The sequence below is a fragment of the Diabrotica undecimpunctata genome, chromosome 6, assembly GCF_040954645.1.
Source record: "Diabrotica undecimpunctata isolate CICGRU chromosome 6, icDiaUnde3, whole genome shotgun sequence".
Taxonomy (NCBI): Eukaryota; Metazoa; Arthropoda; class Insecta; order Coleoptera; family Chrysomelidae; genus Diabrotica; species Diabrotica undecimpunctata.
The window spans coordinates 57,968,982-57,995,837 of NC_092808.1; the positions used below are offsets into that span (position 1 = coordinate 57,968,982).

Genomic DNA, 26,856 nt, shown 5'->3' on the forward strand with positions numbered 1-26,856 from the left:
GATGGCTTTACCTATAAAATTATAATTTATAATTTACCATATTCTGCTAAACTTTTTTTTTTGCAGTTATTTAATGACTGGTGGAGGAAACAAAAATATTCCGACTGCTTTAAAAATATTATAATTTGCCTTAGCTTAAACCTTATAAAGATCCAGAAATTCCATCTTTATACCGCTCAATATCGTTAATATCATGTGTCACCAAAACATTCGAAAGATTAATTAAGTTTAGATTAGAACATTTTGTTGAATATAGATCCCTATTACCAAGCATTCAATATGGTTTTCGTAGAGGGCGAGGAACAATCGATGCTGTGAGTCATTTAGTTTCATAAATACAAATAGTTTTTTCCAGAAACCTTCATACATTATGTTTATTTATAGATCTATCAGGGGCCTATGATGTACTGTAGTTGACAATTGTAGTTGACCTAAATATTTTAGCAAAAAAATGCAAACAATTGGAATTAATAAAACCGTATGTGCCAATATCATAAGTCTCTTTCATAATAAAAAATATTTGTTCGGGATCATAATAAAGTATTACATGGTCCACACACAGTATGTAACGGTTTACCTCAAGGGTCCGTATTGAGCCCTATTTTATTTAATATTTACACTGCAGATCTGCATACGTTAGTAGGTGACAAGTTCAACATGTTACAATACGCTGATGATTTATGTTTTTACTTCAGTCATGGTTCATATGAGAAATGTTTATATGACTTGGAGAATGTATTCTTTTACTAATAGAGTGGTTTAGGCACATGGATTTTAGTGTTTCTCAGGATAAGAGTGCTCTGGTATGTTTTACTCGTCACCGAGTTAGAACTGCTAGAGCTCCTTGTCTAGATGGGTTCACGATTCCATACGTCGACGAATATAAGTACCTAGGTATAGTATTAGATAAAAAATTGCATTGGACTAACCACATCAAATATATTAAAAGAAGATGCGAGAAAGCCATAAATCTGCTAAAAGTGGTTTCCAAGAAAAAATGGGGAGCTGATGTTACTGATACATTCTACAAGGCATATATTCGTTCCATATTGGACTATGACTGTACATTATATGGGACAACATCTAAAACGAATCTAATAACTATCGATCGTATACAATACAAAGCTTTAAAAATATGTGTGGGTCTAATGATGTCACCACCTAACCAAGCAGTCCTTGCAGAAATACAAGAACCTCCGTTAAATATACGTAGACAGTATTTATCTAAAAAACAAATAATTAAATACAGGGCATTTAATATGAATATGATCCAGAAAATAGCTTTTATTAATACTTGTAACCTGAAAACTCCTTATTGGAGAATAAAAAACTCCCCTCCCTTGTCAGATGGCTTTAATAATATCAATCAATATGACATTTTTATATTCAATAGTCCCAAATATCCAATATATGAATATAGTTATCAAAGTATTATATTTCGGCCAACCATTATATACCCTGAATATACTGATGATGATGATGATGATGATAGTGTGTTTGGCATGGAAACCAGTCCTTTTGCCACATATTTTTAAATGATTTATGTTATGTTTATCAATTAAAAACTTGATTGTACTAAATTTATATTATATATCCGGATGCATATAAGTGATTACATATGAGTTCGTATATAGATTTCTGATTCAATGACAGTAGGTGGGTTATGTTTACTGGAAGTTGCACATTACTTTTAACTAGGTTTTCATAAAACGTAGATGAGAGTGCTTTATTTTTAATACATCCAAACAGGATGTGATTAACATCACACTGGGAAATATTATCGCATAAACACTTTCCTGATTCTATAATGTTTAATCTAGCCAGGTGAGCAGGAACAGCACCGTGACCAGTTTTTAATCTTGTGATAGTTGCTGCTGATCGTTTAGATATATTATAATGGAATATGTGTGGTAATTCTGTTAGGGATGGTAACGTAGGATGGATCTTGTAATAATGATTATTTGAAGTATTCGCCAATATTTTCCATCTGTCTTGCCAGTTAAAATTTATTTTTTTAGTATAAAAATTGATTAGGTCTGATACTGTGTAAATATGTTCTTGTATACCTGAATGAGTAGAATCCTAAGCGAGCTTGTCTACTATTTCATTACCTTTTATCCCGGAGTGACTTTTTGCCCAAATAAATGTTATATCTTTGTTTCTCATTTTTTGTTTAATGTCACATATCAGCTCACATGTTTTATGGTTTAACTCAGTATTATTAAGTCCACTAAGAATTGACTTAGAGTCTGAGATGATCACAGCATCTTGCAAATTTGCGTGCTCTAGCCAATCCAGAGCTTTCCCAATAGCTACCGCTTCTGCAGTGTAAATAGAGCAATGTGGAGGAAGCTTTATTTTAAGTGATTTGTTTTTGGAAGGAATATACACTGCAGACCCTACTTTCCCATCGTTCAATTTAGAACCATCTGTGTAAATTACAGTTTTATTAGTATATTCACTCAATATGGAGTTCAACAGCTTGTTATTTATTTGATGTGAATCTGAATATTTCGGAAATATAATATTTAATTTTTTTAAGATTGTATTAAATTCTAATTTATAAGATGGTTTAATATAATTTGTTGAAAGTGTAACCAGTAAATCATTGGTTTCCAGAAAGGCATCTGCTAATGGTGGTGAATTTTTTATTCTCCAATAATTGTTTACTAGATTTTGAATGGATAATTCATACAGCATACTTAGTAGGCCACTTGTTCTAGCCCTTAATTTTAATACATATTTTGTTGCTAATAAATTTCTACGATATTCTAATGGCATTTCATTACTTTCAGCAAGTAACAGGGGGCATGGTGTTGATTTCATAGCACCCAAAGTTAATCTCAAACTTTTAAACTGAATACGATCTATTTTTAGTAAATGTGTTTTGCTTGCTGATCCGTATAACACACATCCGTAATCCAAAATTGATCGCACGTAGGTCCTGTAAAACATCAATGCAACTTTGGGATCAGCACCCCATTTCCTGCAAGTGACACATTTAAGAAGATTAATGCCTTTCTCACATCTTTTTTTTACATATTGGACATGTTTAGACCATAGTAATTTGGGGTCTAGGATTATACCAAGATATTTATACTCAGTGACAACGGGTATATCATATCCTGACAGGTGTAGACTATCAGGCGTACGTAACCTATGTCTTGTAAATATCATAATGGCAGATTTTTCTGGGGATATAGTAAGTTCGTGGTCTTTAGTCCAATTATCTACTAGTTTCATGATGTGTTCCAGGACCTCCACACAATCGTCATATGAATCACGGACGGAGTAAATACATATATCATCGGCGTACTGTATACATTTTATGGAATCAACAAAAATGTCGTGTATACTTGCCGAAAATATGTTGAAGAGAATTGGGCTTAATACAGACCCCTGTGGTAATCCTGTATGAGTTATTCGTGGACCATATAACTGATTACTATGGTCTCTGATATATAAAGTTCGGTTGCTAAAAAGATTAACTATATTAGCGGATAAATTTGTGGAAAACCCCAGTTTGCATAACTTTGAATGCATTACTGTTAAATTAACACAGTCGTAAGCGCCTTTAAGGTCTAGAAAGAAACATGCTAAATATTTATTTTTTGAAAAATTTAGTTGGATATCTGTTGTTAAGTGACTTATTGCATCTAGTGTTCCCAGACCAGATCGAAATCCGTATTGAGTGCTTGGCAAAAGATTATAGTGTTCGACTGTCCAGTTAAGACGATTTTTAATAATTCTTTCGAAAGTTTTTGTTATACAAGACAATAGAGAAATGGGTCGATAAGACGATGAGAGAGTTTTGTCTTTGTTGGGTTTGATAAAAAGACATATAATTGTTTCTTTCATTTTGTCAATGTAATTTCCTTTCAAAAGCCAATCATTAAATATTTTTAATAAATGATTTTTTGCCTTATCGGGAAGGTGGTTAATTATGGAATAAGTAATATAATCTTTCCCGGGCGCAGTAGATTTTGATATTTTAATAGCTGCATCCAGTTCTTGGATGTTTATTGGATTTTCTAGTAATTTAAATTTACTGGAATTGCATATTGATACGTGTTTTAATTGGTCTTGAACGTATGGTGGAGCGAACTTGTCAAGTAATTCTTCTATTAGCTCTGTTGAAATTGGTTGTGTCTTTGAATGATAATTTTTGTTAGCCATTTTATTAACAAATTTCCATATTTTGTTGAGCGGTGTATTTTTATTGATAGTATTTACAAAGTTGATCCAAGATGTTTTTTGTTTTTTCATAAAAACAACTTTGCATTTGGCTTGGATGTGTTTAAATTTTAGATAATTTTCAAGGTTTGAGACAATATTATACTCTCGAAAAGCTTTTTTTCGACACGATATTAAATTTTTACATTCGTCGTCCCACCATACGGGAAGACCGGATTTTGGTTGAAATGATTTTTGAGTAATCATAGCAGAGTCTGCAGCTTCGCTAATTGTTTTTATTAAGTTATTAAACATTTCCAAAGATGTAACATCTATAGAATGAGTGTCTAGAAGGCATTTTTCTAAGTAATTTTCAAATATAGACCAGTTCGCTGAAGACTCTTTCCATTTTGTGGAGGTATGGATTGTTCTTGGGGAATATTTCAAATCTAGGGTGATTTGGATAGGGATGTGGATTGTACCTAGTGAGTCATTTAGAGGATTCCAGGTAGTAAAGCCTGTTAAATGAGGAGATACTAATGTTAAGTCTATCATTGAAGGACGTTCGTTTGGTCTGGATATGTTGGTTGGTCTTCCGTCATTGAGTAAAATTAGATTAGTATTGTCTAAAGCGTCAGCTAAAATATTACCTTGTGCACTATCCTGTATGGAACCCCACCTACAGTGATGACTATTAAAGTCGCCCCCAATTAAAACTCTGCCTTTAATTTGTCCAAATAAATTTTCCCAATCTTTGGATGAGATATATTTTAGGAGGTTTGTAAACACATACTATTGATAATTTAACTTGTTCTAGAAAAACACCGCAAACCTCTATATTTGGATTATAATTTGTTTTGAATTTTATATCTGAAAAGGAAATGTTGTTTGCAACTAAAACAGCAACGCCTCCATAGCCATCACGTCGATCAACTCTAACATTATTAAAACCTTTAATATATAAATTTTTATTTTGTGACAAACAAGTTTCGTTAAGAAGAATGACATCAATTGTATGACTTTCTAGAAAATTAAGCAAATTAGTCTTTTGTTTTATAATAGATTGGCAGTTCCACTGAAGAATATTAAGTGTTCTATGATTCCCCATCACTATCGTTGTCTGATAAACAAGAAAGTATATTTCTGATTTCATTTTGAGTGACTTTTTGGAATTCAACTGAGACTAGTTTGGGGTCAATTTGTTTAATTATTCTTTCTAAAGCAAATGGAATTTCTTGTAGAATTTGTAATTGTATTTTTTCTTTATATGCTATAAACTCATTACGATATGGGTTAGGAATTATAGGATGTGACACTGATTTTGTTTTAGAAGTTGAAGGAAATTGTAAGGCAGTTTTACATTGAGTCGGGGATATGGCTTTTCGTTTAAGAGGATTAGAAGTTTGTTTAGGTTTAGGAACGAATGAATTGTTTACTGTACGGTCATTTGCCGCAGTCGGGAGTTGGGGAAAGTTATTTAGGTTACTAAGCAATTCAAATTTATTATGTGTCGTGATTTTGGCATAGGATGGATTTTTTGCTAAAAACTCAGCTTCTTTAAATGTAGTATTCTCAATCGCCATTTTTTTTTAATATTATATTGATGTTGATAAGCTGGGCATTGTTTCGTTAGAGTCGTATGATCGTTTGTTTTACAGTGAAGACAATATTGTGAGTTACTACAACGGGAGTTGTCTTCGTGTTCTTTGCCACAATTTTTGCATAAGCTGAAAGTGGACTTACACTGTCTGAGAGTATGACTAAATTTAAAACAATTTAAACACTGTACCACAGGGTATATGTGTTGTTCAACTTGAAACCTTACCAAATCTAACGTAATATATTGAGGAATAATATTTCCTTCAAATGTTAAAATTACCATTTGCCTAGGAACAAAAATAGTTTCATTATCTGAATCAATAAGTTTTCTTTTCATACGTCTTACCTCGGTTATTTTTTGGTCGGAAATAATATTATTCATCATATAATTTTCGTCCAAAAAAGTATCAACTTGTCTAATTATTCCTTTTTTGTGATTAAAAAAATTCGGAATGTAAGCAATAAATTTGTTAGAAATAATTATGCCGTGATTGACTAAACTATTTGCACAAGTGTAAGAATTAAAAATTACTTTCACTTTATTTCTACCGACGAGTTTAATATCGACAACATCTTTCTTAAAAAAGTTATTAATGAATAAATAATGACCTACTCGGACTGGTGATAAATGTTTAATATTTGGGTCGATGGACTCGACAAAAACAAAAAACGGGCCTTTATCAGAGGATTTATACCTATTATTTAAATCAAAACGGGCACTTACTGCCTCCATATTTTCACATTTATCAGGGGGTGGCTTTTCGCCACCCGAAGAATCATCCATTTTTAAATATAAAGAACAATCCTACCTTGTTTTATTATTCCTTACTATTTAAAAAACTAAACTTTAACTGCTTAGAAATTGAAAACTAATTAGCACTTAATTGATGTGGACACTATCGATGCCAGCACACAACTGCTGAATATACTGAAAACGCTAATTTAAATAACCTAATAGTCTCAACCACATTAAATGCTTTTGGAAAAAATGGCACTAAAATATTTACAGATGGGACCAAATGTGAAAATGGAACAGGTGCAGCATTTTTTGTTTCAGACATCAACCATGTCGAAAAATTTAGACTATCTGATACACTCTCTATTTACAGTGCTGCGTCTATCGCGATAAAAAAAGCCTACTAAGGTGCACACTAAATCCAGTTCATACGGTTTCTATTATGTCAGCTTCAAAGTCCGTTCTGTAAGCAATTGAAGGACCCCCCTTAAATATTTATAATCAAAAATTAATTTGTGAAATAAAAAACTTAATGTACCAAGTAAACCAACAAATTAAAAAAATAAATTTCATATTGGTAAAAGGTCACAGCGGTATTATAGGTAATGAAATGGTAGATTGTGAAGCAAAAGAAGCGTGTTAATCAGATAAATTTGTAGAAACTTTTTCTTATGCCGACTTAACTACTAACCTTAAAAAAGCTATTAAAGTCAGATGGTCAGAATCGTACAATAGGAAGACATCGAAAAATCTTTATTTCCAGCTTTACCCACAGCTTCCAAATAGAATACTGGTCATAACTTTTGATTATACAAAAAGATATACTTCAACAATAACACGCTTAAAATTAAATCATGGCCGTTTTCCGGAGGACCTTCATAAATTAGGGATACTAAAGTCCCCGTTATGTGACTGTGACAACAAGTCCATAGGTGATATTAATCACATATTTCTGGAGTATAAAAAAATGGTACGGCTATCTCTAGACTATATAATTCTCTAATAGGATTCATCACTCCTCTCTCCCTCTCAACATTGGTTCCCTGTTATGAAGCCATAATAAACGCGTTTTAGATGCAATAATAAATTACGTTAAAGAAGCTAAAATCGATATTTAACCTTATAAGCACCTAATATGTACCTATATGTGTATGAATAAAAATGTATCCTGTGGTTAATAGACTATGTCTAAGGCCATCCCTTTCCTCTACACACACAAACACACAACTTGAGATTTTCCTCTTCTTTTGCTTTAAATTTTTCATCCATAATTGTCTTATAGGTTTCTTCTTCCTCATTGCTTTCATTTGTCCTTTGCCTTTTGCTGGCCTTTTTTCCTTTCTTTTCGTTTGTTATTTCTTTGCCTTTCGTTTCTTTTTGACCTTTTTGATTTTAAAGGTACTATAAAGTTATCTTCTTTTGATTTAATAATAGCACTGGCGAACTTTTCATTGTTAAAATTTTTGAGATCAATCAATTCATGATAAACATCTTCATTTGGAAGATTATTAAATATATTTAAATTCAATTTTAAGGTACTTGCCTCCATTTTCCCTGGTTAACTCTTCTTTGATTACTCAGCTCTTGTTTGTCACTTTTCCTTACTGTAATCGTTTATTTGTACAAGAATTTCACTTTAAATTATCTTAAACTTACCACAATTTGTTTTATTCTTATCACAAGTACACTAATTTGTATTTAACAATAAAACACGAAACAGCTGTAGTGATAACAATTTAAAATAAATTTTGTGAAAGTTTGAAAACAAAGTTTTCAGTGTTTTATTGTTACATAAAATGAATTTCCATCAAGTAACGGTCGAATCCATCAACTAATTTGTATTGTTAATTATCCCACTGCACTTTGTTTTTTGCTATTTACATTTAAATATTCGTTCATATACTCTTATTAAGTTAAGTACCAACGCCCTTATTTCGTACACATGTGTTCGTCTCGGTCGCCTTTGTTAAGTAGTTATCAACGTAAGTCTCAAACTTTTTTGCTATTTTTTGTCTGCTAGCTTATATGACAGTGTTATCTTATATGTATTATAAGATTTACTTATTTCCTTTGTATTTTTAGTTATTAGTTCTCATCACACTCCCAAGCTGGTCCTATCTACAACTAGATAGTGATCACTATTTATCTAGCTTCTCGTTTTAAACAAGTCTTTAATACCTTGCCTTGATGGTCTGTGTACTAAAACATTGTGTCTTTTTTATTTCTTTTCCATATGCTCTTAATACATCTGGGGTATGTTTATGTCTTACACCCACTCAACCATTTAGATCCCCTAATACTATAGTGTTGCCTTTCAAATTGTCTATTATCTTTGCTGCCTGACCCCAGAATAAGTCTTTGCTAGCTGCCTTTTCGTCATCATTTATTTCACACATAATGATGGCATCTCAACAAATGAGTTCAGCTGCCATCTAGCAGCCAGTCATTCAGATGAGGTCTGAGGGTCAACAACACCCCCTATCGGAAGTCCAACGTTGCCATGCAGGATATCAGTTAAATACTTTAACATTACAACATATTTTTATAAATAATGTAACACACCATAAGTATTTTAACTTCTTAAATATATATGGTGGTTTAATTCATGCATACCTGGTAATAATACACTGATAGTGGCCTTTTTATTTCGAAAACGTTCTGTGATTTAGCCCGAAAGCGTATTTTTAATTATATAAATTTTAAGTGATCAATTCGACTGTAACTTAATGAAAATTCACTTTATATAACAATAAAACACTGAAAACTTTGTTTTCAAAACTTACACAAAATTTATTTTACATATTATTATTTTATCACTACAGCTGTTTTGGCAAAGTGCCTTTATCAAGTGCCCTTTCCTCAAGCGCCTTATTGTTGTATATATAAATTTTATAAAGGATTTTTAAATTAAACTTTTGTTATTCATGGTATACAGGCAACTACAGGAATTTCTTTTTCCTTGTGAAAATTACACAAGTAAATACACAAACAATAAAAATTTTCACTGTGTTAAGACCAGAGACTCTGCATTAAGTAAAAAAGTTCGTGTAACCTTCTGGCTAAGGTCTAGTGTCAGGGTTTTCAGGTCGCGCAAGCGCCCCTAACATGACCTAACGACTACTTTCGTAGCCGGGACCGACGGCTTTACTTTCCCTCCGAAGCACGGTGGCAGCTCAGTTAAATTAGAAATTTTAAATTTTTGTCGGTGTCGGGATTCGAACCCAGGCCCTCCAGCTTATTAAGCCAGTAACATAGCCACTGAGCTACGGCTGCCACCCTGCATTAAGTAAAACGACAACACTGTATAAAAGAAAGATGTACAAATATTATATTACATATAAACACATTCAAAAAATTGTACTTCCTACGATATTTTTACAGTAAATATTACCTTGCATAATATATAAAATACAAACTTAGTTATACAAACTTACATATAAAAACTTAGTTACTAGTGAGATTTTAGTTTAAAGCTAATGAGAAATTTCTGTCTTAGTTTTATTTTTTATTAATACATTTTGGTTGCAATAAGTGTCTACTTTTATAACGGACCCGACATTTAATATTGCTAATAAAAATAAAGCTGCAAGTTGATAATAAAGTCCTACTACTCCAGCAGTCATAAAATTAATAACCAATCCAATACCCACAAAAAATTGTAAAATGGAAAAAGCTTCGGCAGCACTTTCGGAATACAAAGTTCCTAATAAGCTAAATAGTACGTTTCCATTTATACAGTCACCAAGACCCAAAAGAAACGAACAAAACATGGCAAGAAACGTATTACTTTCTATAATTGCTGCATCGTTAGTATCGGCATTTGTGGAATTATCTGGAAGATTAATAAAAATTAAAATAAAACTTAAACCGTGCAAAGAACAACCAGTTACTATTAAGACTTTTCTACCCAAGGAAACTATTTTTTCGTCAAAAATCGTTATTATGATGCCTGCAAATATTTCTCCAATACCTGTAAATATTCCAGATAGGCCTACCAATTGCTTAGAATTGGGAAGTTTTTGTGTAAAACCTATTGCAGAGGAATAAATTCCACTAAGAAATCCGGCGTTTACTCCTCCATATAAAAAACTTACACTTAATATTAACATATTTCTAGTAATAAACAATTTTACTGCTTTTATAAATGATTCTATTGCTCCAACTTTACTCAATGTTTCTTTACTTTTTTCTTCTTTTTTATTTACTGGTAATAAAACGAATACGAATAACCCCGCTGTACATACTCCTGCGAAGATTGTCAAAACTAATATACGTGTGCTCTTATTTATTTCGGTTTTACCACTAAACCCGCACATAACAATTATATTGCCAATTATCATATTAAAGCTTGAAATTATTGTACATATGGCACTATTTCTATTCATCGTTTTCTCTGAGGAATTGAGAACTAAATATTCACCTTGTGTTGCTCCTAATAAAGCTGAACCAACGCCAGCTAAACCACAGAACAGGTATAAAATCCAAACTTCTTCTAACAAAAATTGTAGTATAAACAAAACATTAACAAGAGCACCTAAGCACATAGACACTTTTACTCCAAAAACATTAATGATTGATGGCACTGCCCACGTGGATGCAGCATAAAATGCACTGTTTACAGCTTGGCTGTAATACCCATTTTCTTTATAAGATGGTTTTTCTTTCTTTATACTATCAATGAAAATTCTTTGGATATTGCTCATTGTTTGATTTCCTATATATAGCAGTAGCAACGCTATACTTAGCAATATTACGTTTGTTAAACTTTTACTCGGTTTGTACATTTTAAACATTATTGCTTGGAGTTGATGATAGTTGAAACACAATGGATGAAATTTTTTAATAGTACCGAATTTATAGTTTGTCATGCTACTTAAATTTTTTATTTTTAATTTAAAGTGATTTTCACAAGTATTGTAGTGCAGTAGAAGTCGAATAATTTTGATCTTAGTAAAACTATTGTAGAATACTTTATATCAAACGTGTAGAAAATATGTAAGACAAATAATATAGGGTATGCTCTGAAATATTTCTCCGTTCTATAGTTTATTTTTATAAACGAGAGAGTAATTAGCATAATTTTAACTGGTAGCTCCGACCACTCCATGGGCGTGCTCAAGATTAATTGAAAAATTACTTTGAATAATTGTAAAAAATAAATGAATTATTTCAGTGTTATAAAGTGTTATGTGTATGTAAACAAAAGTGACCTCTTTTATCACACACTATATTAGAACTGACTGGCCTACATTAAAAAGGGTTTTAAAAAATTCACATTTTTTTTAATTTTTAAAAATTACAAAAGAGAAAAAGAGTTTTTAAAACCGTCTAAGGTATGTTAAATAGATGAATAAAAATATTAATATAAAACTTACAGCTACTTGTTACAAATCCAAATCAGATTCAGAAGATGAACTTTTAGAACCAAGATTTATAATAACTGGCTCGATCATTTTATCAGTAATATTGTCCAGCTTCCACATTTTTTCCTCTTCTTTAATAGTGTGATTTACTGCCTTTTCCCATTTTTCAGGTTTTACATTATTTACGGCCTCCAAAAACAACTGTTTAACATCATGAATTTTAAAAGTGGTATTTTTTCTTGAAACTTCACTCTTTATCTGTGCCCATACCAGTTCAATCGGGTTTAATTCACAATGATATGGTGGGGATCTAAGTACTGTCATTCCACAATTTTTGGCAATTTCAATCAATCAATTTCGTATTTTTTAAGTTTTTCTTTATGAAGGGCATACAACGAATATAGTTCCTTTCTTATAGATCCGGGATGGTACGTAATATTTTTTGAACTCCAATTCTGCAAGTCTTTTTTTAACCACTTGGTTGTGGGCAGTCCTTCTATAAGTCTGGAGTGATAACTTGCATTATCCATTACTATTACACAGTTCTTAGGAAGAAGATCTATCATTTGTTCGAACCATTCTTGAAAGACATCAGCGTTCATGTCTTCATGGTAGTCACCGGTACGAGTTGATTCAAAAGTTAATAAACCACCTTCAACAAAACCGTCTGAACTGCCAATGTGTACTATTATCAGCCTGCGTCCCTTTCCTCATGGTGGGTTTAACCCAGTAGATAAGTTATTTACAAAAGCGTGCCTTTGACTTGTAACAGTTTCATCCTGCCAAAATTTATTTGGTGTATGACCCTCGTTGATCCATGTTTCATCAAGATAAAATATTTTTCTTTTTTGGTTTCTCATTTCCTTTATGGTTCTTAGAAAATGTCTTCTCCATATGACAATATCGCTTCTTTCTAATAAAATAGACTTTCTGGGATTCTTTTTCCAGCGGAAGCCCATTTCTTTTAAAAGTTTCCATAACGTCCTTCGACTCATTTCTGGGTAATCCTTATCATCTCGAACTGAGACAAGAACTTTATCCAATGTTGGAAATTTTTGTCTAAAGAAGAATTCATGCACTTTCCGTCGAAGTCCTTCTTTAAAATGATATTCTATTTGAAATTTTGGTTTTCCTGGAGCATTACGTGGCATTTGAAAACTACCACATTTCTCTTCTTTAATAACTCTGTAAATCGTAGATTTCCCAACACCAAGTGTACTGCTAACTAACTCAACGGTCTCATCAACACTTTCACATAAACGTTTGTCTGTAAATGATTTAAAACAATTAAATATTAATGTTTTTTCATTAACTGTTAGAGGACCAATTTTTCGGCGTTTACACGGCACTTCCAAATTTTCCATAACACTAGTATACACAATAAACTGCACCTTGCAACTGAAGTACCTACTTTTAGTGAACTGTTAAGAATTTTGAATACGCCACTTGGACCTTCCTATATACAAAATGGAAAAACCCACTATCACATTTTCTGTGGAATAAGTTTAGAAGGTAATTATCTAGTCAATTACTGTCGTAGATTCCTGGAAATAAAGAATTAAATGTTTGATTGTTGAAACCCTTACTTCGTGGAATGCACTCATTTCAGATAAAATAAAACGTTTTATTTTATCTAAAGAATTAAACTTTATTTTGCAAATAGGCAAAGAATTTAACTTTATTTTGCAAATAGATAAAATAAAACGTTTTATTTTATCTAAAGAATTAAACCGTATTTTGCAAATAGGTAGGTACTTATTAAACTTTTATCGGTTATATATAACCAATAAAATAAACATCTTACATTTCTTGCAAATTCATTAGTACCTGTTAACCTCCATCACTCCGACACTGGCAACCTTATTTAGGGATTAGTAACCCTCAGAACTATTGTATTCTATTCTGCTCCAACCTTTATACCTGGTGGTCATACTCAATTTAAAATTGTTTTCCTTAATACTTCTGTAAACTTGTTGACAAATATCTGTTTTTCATTGAGTCACCCGTATCAACAGTTTAGGGATTTGCATACATAATTTATTGTTTTATTACTCTCTCATACATAAAAATACACTATAGTTTCTAAGCAAAAAAAATGAATTAATAAATGAGCTGTAATTGTTTAATGTTTTACTAATGATTTCAAAACAAGGAAATGACGCCATTTCAAAGTGTTAACCATTATGGAAAATGATTTAACAAGTCAATTTATTTTTGTCAGATTCCTACTGATACAGTTAATTTTTTTAGTTAGTGACATCACAGAATGCACCACCCAAAAAGAAGCGAAAGCTTTGTCGGTACCTTTGATGTTCGTAGGATAGAAATTTCGGAGATAGAATGAAAATTACACTACTTAGTACACTAAGAAAAGTAATGAGGAAGTCATTTAAAACAGTAGTAAAGTTATAGTTACACTGAGAAACAAACTAATTATTAAAACTAATGTTTTTTAAGTAGATCTGATTTGTATGAATTGTATTTTTTTTCTGTAAAATTTAATACAACTCATATATCAATTTTGTACTGATAAGTAAAAGGTCTTAAATCAAAAATATCGATTTGTTTTTTCAAATAAATTAATGTACCAAAAGTAGTTTAGTACGTTAAAAAACCGATAAATGCATTGAGTTTGCGATTGATTTTGAGAGTTAATTTCAAAATAGAGATGAAAATCAGTCAATTTCTATTAGTTTTTATCGATTTTTTGAGGTATTAAAATATGTACAGGTATATACAAAATATGTAGAACAGTATTATTCTTTTTTTAGTATTAAGTAGCATACACGAAACAACACTTCCAAATACGTAAACAAACTTTAGTTTTTATAATATAACTTTTAACATATTATGTTAAAAGATAAACTATTTAGAACGTGGCGGATTCTCACAGAAATTTGGATTGCGAAAAAGCACTTCGTTTCGTTTCGTTTCTTGTTGGGTGGTGTATTCTGTGGTGACTTGTTGAAAATATGAAGTCATCGTCTTCTTTATTGACAATTGAAAATGACAATTAATGACAGCATAAGTTATCTGAAAGCTATTTTGAGATTATATTTTTGTCAGATAATAATAAATATATCAAATAATTCTACCAGTGTTGTAGAAATACTATTAAATAAAAGTTGGTCATTTTGTATGGGAACATAAGAGCTTTTGAATGGGGTATTTTTGTCTGATTTTTTTAGACATGATATAATATAATTTTATAAAATGGCGCCCGTCTGCCATTTTCAATGTTTTTGTGACTTTACTCCATAAAAGCAATGTACAAATGCATTATTTTAGTTCGTTGAACACTTGTTAATTTAATTTTTATGTTTAACAAAAAGGTGGAGGGATGGTTGGAGTTTAGAGAATAGTATAGTATAGTAAAGTATAGTAAAGTATAGTAAAGTATAGTAAAGTATAGTACAGTATATACCAAGTTTAACACTCTTAACCAACAATCCTCGAAAACCCAACGTTTAGGTAGGATTTTTTCAGCCCAGAACTTTCGTAAATTCAAAAATGTGTGCTTGACTTCTGAATGGCACTTTCCTTCTGTGGACTCGGACTATAATTTTAGTAATTTTTTAGATAAGCTTGTCTGTATTTTCAATAAGGCATTTCCTTTAATTAAAATTAAGTCAAAACATCACAAACCTTGGACTACCAAGGGTATCCGCATATCATCAAAAAATATGCGTTTATTACTGTACATCAAGAAATTTACTACCAATGTCTTTGTCACTGAATATATCTCCAACTACAGGGAAACCTAGCTAAAACTTATGAAAACAGCTAAAAAATGTACTGTGAGAATCGTTTGGGAAGCTCTAAAAATGACCAAGGGAAACTTGGTCCATAATAAATGATTTTCGAAATAAAACTAACACAGCTTAAACATTTTCTCTTCCAAACCCCGAAAATCCAAATAAATACTTCGTTAATGTAAGTAAAAATATAACATCAGCTATTTTTCTGCAACAAGATCCAATTTCCCATCTTCCCAATTCAAAAAAGGTCTCGAATTCATTCTTTATAAGACCAGTTGATAAATCTGAACTGATCGAAACAATCAGTAGTATCAAAAGCAAATCTTCCTGTAGTACTGATGGGATATCCATAAAAATTTTCCTAAATCTCACAAGTAATGTGTTGAAAGTCCTGGTCTCACTAATTAACGATTCCTTTGAAAAAGGTATACTTCCAGAGTGCCTAAAGACAACCATTATTGTTCCTCTTTATAAGGGTGGTGATAAATCTAATGTCTGCAACTATAGACCTATTGCCTTACTATCTGTCCTATCCACGATTATTGAGAGACTTATAAAAGCCCGACATGTCCTTTCTCGTTGAAAACAACATTTTATCACAAAGTCAGTTCGGCTTTATATCTAATAAATGTACCAGCGATGCTATGTTTTCTGTATTACATGAGGTCTATTAAGCACTAAACAATAATCTTTATACTGCCACTGTTTTTTTGTGACTATGCCAAAGCTTTTGATTGTTTAAATCATGACATTTTGATAAAAAAAATAATTTCTACGGAATTCGAGGTATTTCATTGAATTGGTTCCAATCTTACTTGAGGAATAGGAAACAAAGAGTTTGAGCAAATGATACTAACTCTAGTCACAAAAGAATTGTATGTGGAGTATCACAAGATTTAGTACTGGGTTCTCTACTTTTCCTTATCTTTATAAATGACATCAATAATTTAAAAATCGATGGAAATTTTTTTCTTCTTGTTGATGATACCAGTATTACCTGGAAGAACTCTAATATTGTAATGCTTTATGCAATTATAACTTCTGATCTACTTACAATAAAAACCTGGTGCGACTCTAATTTACTCTCTTTTAACGTGGATAAGACAGTAGCATTATCCTATAAAGGAGCTCTTTAACCCTTCCTTCTTAATAACAGCCAGATCAGTATAATTGATTCTGTAAAATTTCTTGGTATTTTTATAGACAGCAACCTTAAATGATCTCTTCATATCGATTTGTTAAGTAAGAAACTAGCCTCAGCCTGCTATGTAATAAGATCTTTTTCGAAGAAAATGAATTTAGCATCTTCCAAAATAACTTACTTTTCTTTGTTTGAGTCTCGTCTTCGATATGGCCTTCCTTTTTGGGGTTCTTATACAGCTGTCCAATCTGATGTTATTTTTAAATTACAAAAAAGAGCAATACGGTATCTTTTTGGCGTTAGTACAATAACAAATTGCAAAAGCTACTTCAAAAATCACGGGATTTTAACTCTTCCCTCTCTATATATTCTAGAAACTGTTTGCTTAATTCGTAGACACCTACACGTTTTTTTCAGCAAGACCTAGTCATGATCACTCCACTAGAAATTCAAGCTTTGTTGTGTATTTACCGATCCCATCCACTGAGTTAGTAGAGAAATCTATATTATATTCGGCAAAAAAATTATACAACCATTCCCCTTTGCAACTTAAATCTACAACTTCTTTCCTTAAGTTCCGTAAATTGACAAAAGCCTATCTATCTGAAAGACCTTATTATTTAGTGGAAGAGTTTCTCAACGAATAGTTAAGAAAGTACAGTTCGTTTAGATACAAATAACAAAGTATTTTTATATATATTTGGCTATCACATGCAGCAGCTTAAACTTGTTCGTAAACTAGTTCGTAATGTTTTATTATGCAATTTGCAATATAGTGAAATTTTGCAATGGATAGTATATTTTATGTTTTATTCTGTGATATTGACGAATTATGTAATTTTAGTAAATTTTAATTGTTACTGTTATTATTAATTTTTTTTTAACTTATGTAAGCTTTGTCCATAAAATTGTAAAATTTTCAATGACAATAAAGCATATTTCTATTCTATTCTATTCTAGATGCTTACTCTAGATGAAGTCAACGAATAGGGATCAATAAAATAAATCAAATCAACTGCTTATTATTTAAAAACTGTATCAAAGGTTTTACGATTTTGTCAATCAACTGCAGCTATAGGTAGAGCGAAGTGCTGTAATCAAATTAAAAGTTGCCATTCGGAAACATGTTCCACAAACTATACAATTTTGAAAATAAAGTACTACACAAATTACAAAATTTTAAATTATTTTATTCTATTTATATACCTTATTTTGTTTTAAGTTCTTCCATAAATATAATAATTTATTACTTTTTTCGATTTCTTTTTTTTATAATTTTTTCTTAGTTTTTCTATTGTGCATCATTCCTCTAACACAATTAATATAAAACATCTATGTCATTGTCTTCCTTTGCTTCTCTTCCGTAATTTCATTGGTATGGCTTAATTTGTTTTTATTATTTCTATATATCCCAATCAATATTATTTTTATTTTATCATCGTGTCGTCTATCGTTTATTTCGTCGTTTTTTCTTATTTTTAATTACCTTTCGATTCACATACAACCTTATAACAGATAAATTTTAGCCTTTCTCGTTTTCCATGTGTATTAGTGTTGGGTGCATTACGTGAAATAGTGAGACTCACGCCGGGTTACTTGAGTAACCTTCTCGGTCATGAATATAAGCCTTGGAGTAAAGCTCACGACAATTTGCGTTTGGACGCTCCCTCAACCAATGTATCAGTTACGGCGGTTTACCTTACGGGATAATTCTCAGTAATCTAACTAATCAAGCATTGTCGCATTATTACGAATATTTAATGTTTAAAACTTCCACAGGTGAAAAGTCGTGCTGTATTGTCGTGTCGTTAAGGTGAAATAGAATGATGACCTTAAAATAAACTTAAAATTATAGCCTTCTATATTAGCCTCTAGAAGAACTTTAAAAAGGACAATTTTACCAGGACGGTTTTAGGACGATATTAAATGTAAATTACATTTGTAATTTGTATTATTACATTAATTACATTAAGAAATATGCACTTGGAACTCGCGACTTTACTTAAAGAAAAATGAAAATCAATATAAAGATGACTAAGATTTACTTATATACTAAAGTAATTTTATGAAAATAAATCTAAAAATAAACTTTTAAAATATTTAATTTGTACAAATAATGGCTTAAATGTAGTTCTAATGCAGTACCTGGTAATAAATAAAACAAAACAAGTCATAGGTATATCAAACTATCTGAGTTAAACAGAAAACTATCTAAATCAATAAAATAGAATCTGCAAAAGCGACGACGAGATGGAATTTAATATAATATAATATAAATTTATGTTTAAATGTCTCTGTAAAAACTCAGAATATGCTAATTGAATACGAAAGGGCAGGTGGTTTAAACCTTGTCGTATTGAAATCTTTATTTGGATCACTGTTAATTTTATATTTTCTATTGCCTAAAACATCAATTTGTTTTTATTTAGGATTTTTGAAAATACATATATGACGATTACATGTCATGCGGTTTTGTATTTATAATGTGTCTCTGTAATTCTTTTCTCAACAAGCTAAATACACACAGACAAAACGGTAGTAATAAAAAAAAATTAATATGTTCACACCTATTAAAGAGCAATATCTCAGTATCTAATAATATATTAGATTATATCAATTTGTGTTTTGTAAAAATATAACAACAGTTATCCCCAATATCCTTACTTTTGATAACGTTATGTCAACGGTTGTCTCCTTAAAACTTTATCTTGTAAGATTAGGCGGTCATCTACGAAAAGAAACTATGAGTTATGACTACCTATTATATAGTAAAAATACACTAATTTTTCATAGAATTCGGTATGACGTTATATCTTTTTGAATCTTTGCTTACCTTTGGGTTATAACGTGCCGAAATAGTTTACTACCAAACCTTAAGAGTCTGAAAACAAATTTTAGACTCTTCGAATCACTGGACTTTTGAAATTAGAAATATTGTTTTCTATGGCAATAAACTACAATTGTTTGTAATGCAACCTATATTTTATATTTTTCATAGTTTTGATTATCCTGCTACCACCCACTGCCAAATTATAAGCATTTCAGTTTAACACTAATAATATCTTAGTTCATAATTTTATAAATTTTTTGAAAATGATTTCAGTATTCAACCCAGCACAAGTCAACACAAATTTAAAATGTTATTCTTATTACAATTCACTTTTCTTTAATCCAATAAAAAACAAATACCACCACAAAATAATTTCCGAATTTATTTCTTTAATTAAAATAAACTAAATTTTACTAGACTAATAATGTACTTTTTTATCAGGTGGCACCTGTTTTGTCACTATTAAGTAGTTTTGATAATATCTATTGAAATGAACGACAAAATCAATGAACTTGATATGTAAATGCAAAAAAACAGATTGACTTCCGTGGGTCAAGGTAGATAGCTGAGTTAGGCACAGTCACAGCATAGGCACTGACCGTTTAGATCGTGACTTCAAACCCCACTCGATGTCAGTTGTTTAGACATTTATTAATTTTTTTGGTCTTTATTATGGCTGTTAATTCAAGCTTAAAATGTACTTACTCTGTTACGTTGTTCTAAGATCTAAAGTAATGTTTAATAAATAGCAATATGCTAATGGGTAACTGCAAGACTTGCAATACCAAGACCAACACCAAGACCAGGTGTATTGACGTAAGACCAAGACCAAGACTGTCTAAATCTCGTCTTGTTCTTGCATTTGGCAACACTAGCTACAATTTGTTTTGTATTTTGTGGTTGCCTGTACAAATTATATAAGTTGTACAATAATTTTACTAATATTTAAGATTGTTTTGTTATTTTATATTATTTGACTTTTTTGTTAACTTTGTCCATAAAATTGTACAATTTTCAGTGACAGTGATTACAGTGTTAATGTAATCTCTCAGTTTGTTACTGTAATATCAATAAACTTAATCATAGATAAAATTACACCTAGATTGGTAACAGGGATAGCCAAGGTCAAATCACGTTTGGATTTGGCGCCCGTTCATTTGATGGCGCTGCTAGTCTCGTTCCTGCGCGGAGGAAGTGTCCTGTGGTCAAGTCAAAGTTGAGTTTAGGCAAATACGGCGCCATATTTGTATTTGTTTTATTTTTTATAATTTAAAATTTTTTATATAAGTAGTGCAAAAAGGTACAATTTTAGACGATTTTTTATTATGGAATTGAACACATTACATGGAATAACAATGTAGAGACGAACAACTGAACAAAAAAGATTTGTTCCAGATCACATGGATACTACTGGCAAGCAATACCGTTTTTCAAGTCAAGAACATTATATGGATATGTTTGACAAATGGGTAAATGCTGTTAACAGCCTTAATTAGAGAATTAATAATTTAACCTAGTTAATTAAAAATTGAACCTAAAATTATATATTATAAAACCAGTCTCACTTAGCTTACTATTTGAATTATTTGTAGGTGGTGGTTCAACAACTATCTTAAAAGCTTCACCTTAGAGGGGGTTCGGCATAAATTTCTACAGGTGTGCGCCTTTCAAAGTTGGATTAGATTAGCAGACCATGACTACACTATCATGGAGAGGTCTATGAGCTTGTATGCTTTAAGTATGAGGAGGGATCTGTCCCTCTCTTGTGGGTGAGATTGGTCTTAGAGTACCATATTACCATGGTTTGCCTCATCTATGTACTTTTAATGTTTCATTTTGTAGAACAACCTATGGTGCTAATAGCCCACTGAATAGATACCTACTTATCTTTGTTAAACAATCTAAATGTAAATGTAGGTATGTCTCTCAATAAATATATAAATATTAGTAGAAAAGAGTTATTAATTAATGGAAAATGTGATCGCTAACATCCATTATTGGATTTGCATCTGAAGAAGAATATTAATACAATATTAACCCTAATAACCCTGACGTTCTCTATGTAGGACGCTAATTTCAATAATTTTTGAACACGGCCCTGTTTAAATTTGATAACGCCGTCTATCACAAAATGTTACTCAAGGACAAATCGTCCCATTGTTGTTTAGTTTGTTCCTATCGCTTGAAACGTCTACTTGTGGTGCGGTTGTAAAAAACGTAAAATATGGCTGAGCATGGAATCAGATTTGCAAGGTAAGAAATGAATATTAAACTTTTGATAAAATATACTTTTTTATGATGTTATTTGTATATAAGTGTTCATTTTTCCAAATTGTGAAATAATTTTATCCAAAATGTTTGCCAGTTGGCTGCCAGGTGGTGATAAATTTGACCGTCCTACATGTAGGATGTCAGGATTATGTACTATTATGGCATGAAAATTATAATTTTGAGTAATTATTGTAATCATTGGATTTCTTTGTTTATTTTACTTAGTATTTAGCCCAAAAGAATTTGTTGATAGTGTTATGAACATACTGCTTTTATTGTTTCAGGGGTTTTTCTTTACATGAGGCCTTGGAGATGTTAGAAGAAGATGAATTTCCTCATTCTCAAGCTAATATAGTTCTCTTACCTCCGGAAGATGCCGCTGAAACAGATGAGGATTGTGGGGATAAAGAAAACGTGTATCCGGATAATTTGCCTTCAAATATGTTGAGAACAGTAGCTGAAATCCATGTACCTCGTTCGGTTGACTCAGACTCGGATGATGATATTCCATTATTAAATTCTGTTAAATCTGAGAAAGTTTTGAAAATTCCACGGCAATACCACTGGTCTGAAGTAGCAACCACCTCAGAGGAAGCAGAAATACTTGATTGGTCAAAGGATAATGATCTCAATATTGATACAGAAGATACTCCCATAGACTGGTTCATGAAGTTGTTCGATGAAGAAATTTTTGATTTACTGGTTGTCGAATCCAATAGATATGCAAGTATGAAAAATAAGAAAAATAAGCCTATATGTATCGAAGAAATCAAAGCATTCGTAGGAATTCTTATTCTTAGTGGTTATGCTCAATACCCAAGGAAGAAGATGTATTGGGAAAAGGATAGAGACGTCTGTAATTCCTTAGTTTCTGGGGCACTTGCTAGGGATAGGTTTGATTTTATAATGAGCGTTCTGCATATAGCCGATAATAATAATTTGGATCATTCTGATAAATTCAGTAAAGTTAGACCTCTCTTTGGGTTACTAAATCAAAATTTTTTAAAACATGCAGTTTTAGAAGAGAACCACAGTGTTGATGAAGCCATGGTTCCTTATTTCGGGCGTCACGGCTGTAAACAGTTTATAAAGGGTAAACCGATAAGATGGGGATATAAACTTTGGGTTAGATGTAACAAAAATGGGTACGTAACGTGGTTTGAGCCATACCAGGGAGCATCAACACACGTATCGCCTAAATACAAGGATTTTGGTGTCGGTGTAGGTGTGGTACTCAGTTATGTTGACATTCTTAGATCAAAGTGGGAGCTGAAAAAATTTCATTTATTTTTTGATAATTTTTTTAGTACAATGCCTTTATTTGAAATGCTGACAGAAAAAAATATCAGAGGAACAGGAACCATAAGAAGTAACAGAATACCAAAAAATCCGCTGAAATCGGCAAAGGAGTTACAAAAAGACAAAAGAGGTTCGTACGATGCTAAGTTTGACGGTAATAAGAAATTGACAATTGTCAGCTGGCACGATAATAGTGTTGTATTGCTCTGCTCGAACGCAGTTGGTACGAATCCTATTCATCAAGTAAAGCGATATTCGCGACAAGAAAAAAAAACGATAGGTCCTACTTGTTCCTCAACCATTCATGGTAAAATTATATAATCGAAATATGGGCGGCGTAGATCGATGCGATCAAAACGTAAGTTTATATAGAACTGGTATTAGAGGAAAAAAGTGGTACTTCTGTTTGTTTACTCACTGTATCGATTTGGCTATACAGAATGCTTGGCAACTTCTTCTTCTTAAAGTGCCTATCCGTTCCGGATGTTGGCGATCATCACGGCTATCTTTACTTTATTTATTGCAGCGCGGAACAGTTCAGTGGTAGTCGTGTTATACCACTTTCGTAAATTTTGGAGCCAGGAAATGCGTCTTCTTCCCGGTCCTCTCCTACGCTTGGCAACTACATCGAAGCAATCAGGGCACTTTGGATCAATTAGCTTTTCGACGACGCATTGCAACTTCACTTCTTCAGCTTTATACAAAAGCGACTTCATCTTCTTGTGGACGGCCAAGTCGAAGAGAAAATGCCGATTCTCGTTTCGATGGAATGCATCATTGTGTGATTGATCAAGAAAAACAAACTAGATGTCGCTACTGCCATAAAAAAACAACTACAAGATGTCAAAAATGTGATGTTGGTATCCATGTACGCTGCTTTGTGAGTTACCACACAAATGGTAGTGCTTGATCCTGACGTTCTAGATGTAGGACGCTAATTTTTTTTTGTGTACATTGCGATTTTTTGCAATATTATTACAGTAATGTATTCAAGTGTTCCAAATAAAACATATTAATAACAAAAAATTGCAGTTTTAATACTATTTCTTATGTCAGGATTATCTGGGTTAAATATATATACATTAAATAATATATAAAGGACATTTCTATTCCCAATAGAGAAAGAGAGAGAAAATATATCTTCTGTCTCTCTCTTACTCATATCTTATATATGTAATGATTTCACCGATTCACTCCCGTGCAAATTTCCAACGTCGACCGTGCGTACAGAAGTATAACTTCAATAATTCTATGCATATCTACTTTTTGTAGTTTTGAAGTTTGATTGTAGTATACCTACTTTCACTTGTTTTCTTCTATCTTTTGTAAACTATATTTATGCGGTACTTTATTCTTTTGTGTGGATCCCTGGTTTATATTTAGTGAGAATAACATTTCTTATGTATCTTTATCTTATATTCATTATTAACTTACTCTTAGTCTTCTAGGACTTGATTTATGCAGTTACTATATCTCTTTTTTAAAATTTATATGTATTTTTGAGATGTTTATCAATAATTTATTACATTTGCATATCAATGTCTACATGCTTTTACTCATATTATAATTTTGATATGATTGTTACCTTACTTTAGGTACTCAGTCATCCTGAGTACTAATTTTTTTGAGATTCATTCATTAGCAATATTATTCTATTCTTAGCTATTCATTTTTGTGAGATATGATCTGAAGGTCTGTGAAGAAGAATTTCTGAAGACATAATTCTTCAACAATGTATATATTGAGTATATAATATATATATATATATATATATATATATATATATATATATATATATATATATATTTCTGAGTATATCAGATGCATTGCCCCTTTATTATTATCCAGATTTAGCCATACGGCTCACACTCCCTCTAAGGGGAAAATTCACTCATCCCAGATACCTACGGTATCAAAAGGATTGAGCTCTGGTGGGACTCTTTTCATGTTATCGAGTCCTAGGTGACTTGGTATGTCGGTGTATCTCCCAAAAATTTTCGTACGCATCTGGACGTCGAAAGTAACACAGCTTTCTGCATAATCTTATATAGATGTTCGTTTAGACCCAGCTTTTTTATGTTTTCTAGGAGGCTCTTCGGGATAACTCCAGTGGTAGAAAGAATAATGGGTATCGTCTGGGTACTTTCCATTCTCCATTGTCTCCTGATTTGTATTTCTAGATCTCTGTACTTGGCGATCTTTTCGTTGTATTTAACACGTAAATTATTGGTGTTGGGTATCGCCACATCAATAAGTGTTGTTTGCCTAGTAATTTTATTAACTAGTATGAGATCGGGTCTATTATGGGCCACTGGTTGGTCTGTAAGCACAGTGCGGTCCCAGTATAGCTTGTAGTTGTCATTTTCAAGCATTCTATCAGGGACGTATTGATAATAAGGAAGATGGTCGGTTTGGAGAAGTCCCAGTTTGTCAGCTAGTTCTTGGTGGATAATCTTTCCTACTGAGTCATGGCGTTCTTTATAATCAGTACCGACAAATGCCTGGCAGCCACCGGTAAGATGTTGGATGGTTTCTTGGGCTTGGCATCCATATCGGCATTTGTCATTTTGGACTTGAGGATCTTTAACAATATATTTCAGGTAATTTTTAGTTGGAATAACCTGATCCTGAATGGCAAGTAGGAAACCCTCAGTCTCGGGAAACATCTTTCCTGATGTCAACCAATAGTTCGACGCTGTATTGTCGACATATTCTTGGCTGATCTCATTGAGATGTCGCCCATGCAGAGGTTTACTCATCCAGGTACGCATTTTGTCTTGTTTAGTCAGGTGGTTTATGCGCATTTCTTGTTCCCTCAGTTTAAGCGGCGTCGTATCATCTACTGCGCAAATTGCTCGATGTAAAGTAGATCTCTCAGCCTGTACCTGAAAATAAGTTCTTAAATTAGCAATTTGTTTATCCAATTGCTCACCTATATCCATAAGTCCTCTTCCCCCTTGATACCGCGGTAATGTTGTTCTCTCTACTGCACTGCGTGGGTGATGTTTTTGCGCCTTTGTGAGAAGTGTTCTTACTTTCCGCTGAAGACCCTCTATATCTGTTTTTGACCACTTTATAATACCAAATGAGTAGCTCAGCGCGGAACAGGCGTACGTATTTAATGCCTTAAACAAATTTTTACTATTAAGATATGACCGATTTAGTTGTCTTACTCTTCGTACGAACTCCGAAGTTAGTTCAGTTTTCATTTGTTTATGGTCAATTTTCCGCGCTTGTTTTACTCCGAGATATTTGTACATATCATTTTCACCCATTGCCTCGATGTTTTGGCCATCTTGCATATCGAAACCTCCGGGCTGAATCTTTCCTCTGACTATATTTAGTATACGGCACTTGTCTAGTCCAAAATTCATACTAATATCATTTGAGAAATTTTCTACAGTTTTTAGCATCTCATCTAGGTGGTTTCGAGTGGAAGCCATTAATTTTAAATCATCCATATACAACAGATGATTAAGCTTCGCTACAACAGTGTTGTTATTTTTGATGCTAAAACCTGAGTCAGTAGAGTTCAGCAGCTGAGATAGTGGGTTCATTGCTAGGCAGAACCAAAGTCGACTCAACGAGTCCCCCTGGAAAAGCCCCCGGTTAATAGGGATATTTTCAGTTTCGATATTAATTTCACCCGGTATTTGAAGGTGAATTTTAGTCTTCCACTCTGCCAT

At 32.1% G+C, this 26,856-nt stretch overlaps 2 protein-coding genes across 2 annotated transcripts in view; both read right to left on the reverse strand.

Annotated features, from left to right (window-relative positions):
• LOC140442663 (GTP-binding protein Di-Ras2) overlaps nucleotides 1-26,856 on the reverse strand; it is a 1,562,201-nt gene that overhangs the window by 559,775 nt on the left and 975,570 nt on the right. The gene's annotated exons all lie outside the window — the stretch shown is intronic.
• On the reverse strand, nucleotides 9,982-11,211 carry LOC140444349 (UNC93-like protein MFSD11). Its single transcript, XM_072536097.1, has one exon. The coding sequence runs from the start codon at nucleotides 11,209-11,211 to the stop codon at nucleotides 9,982-9,984; it is 1,230 nt and encodes a 409-aa protein (XP_072392198.1).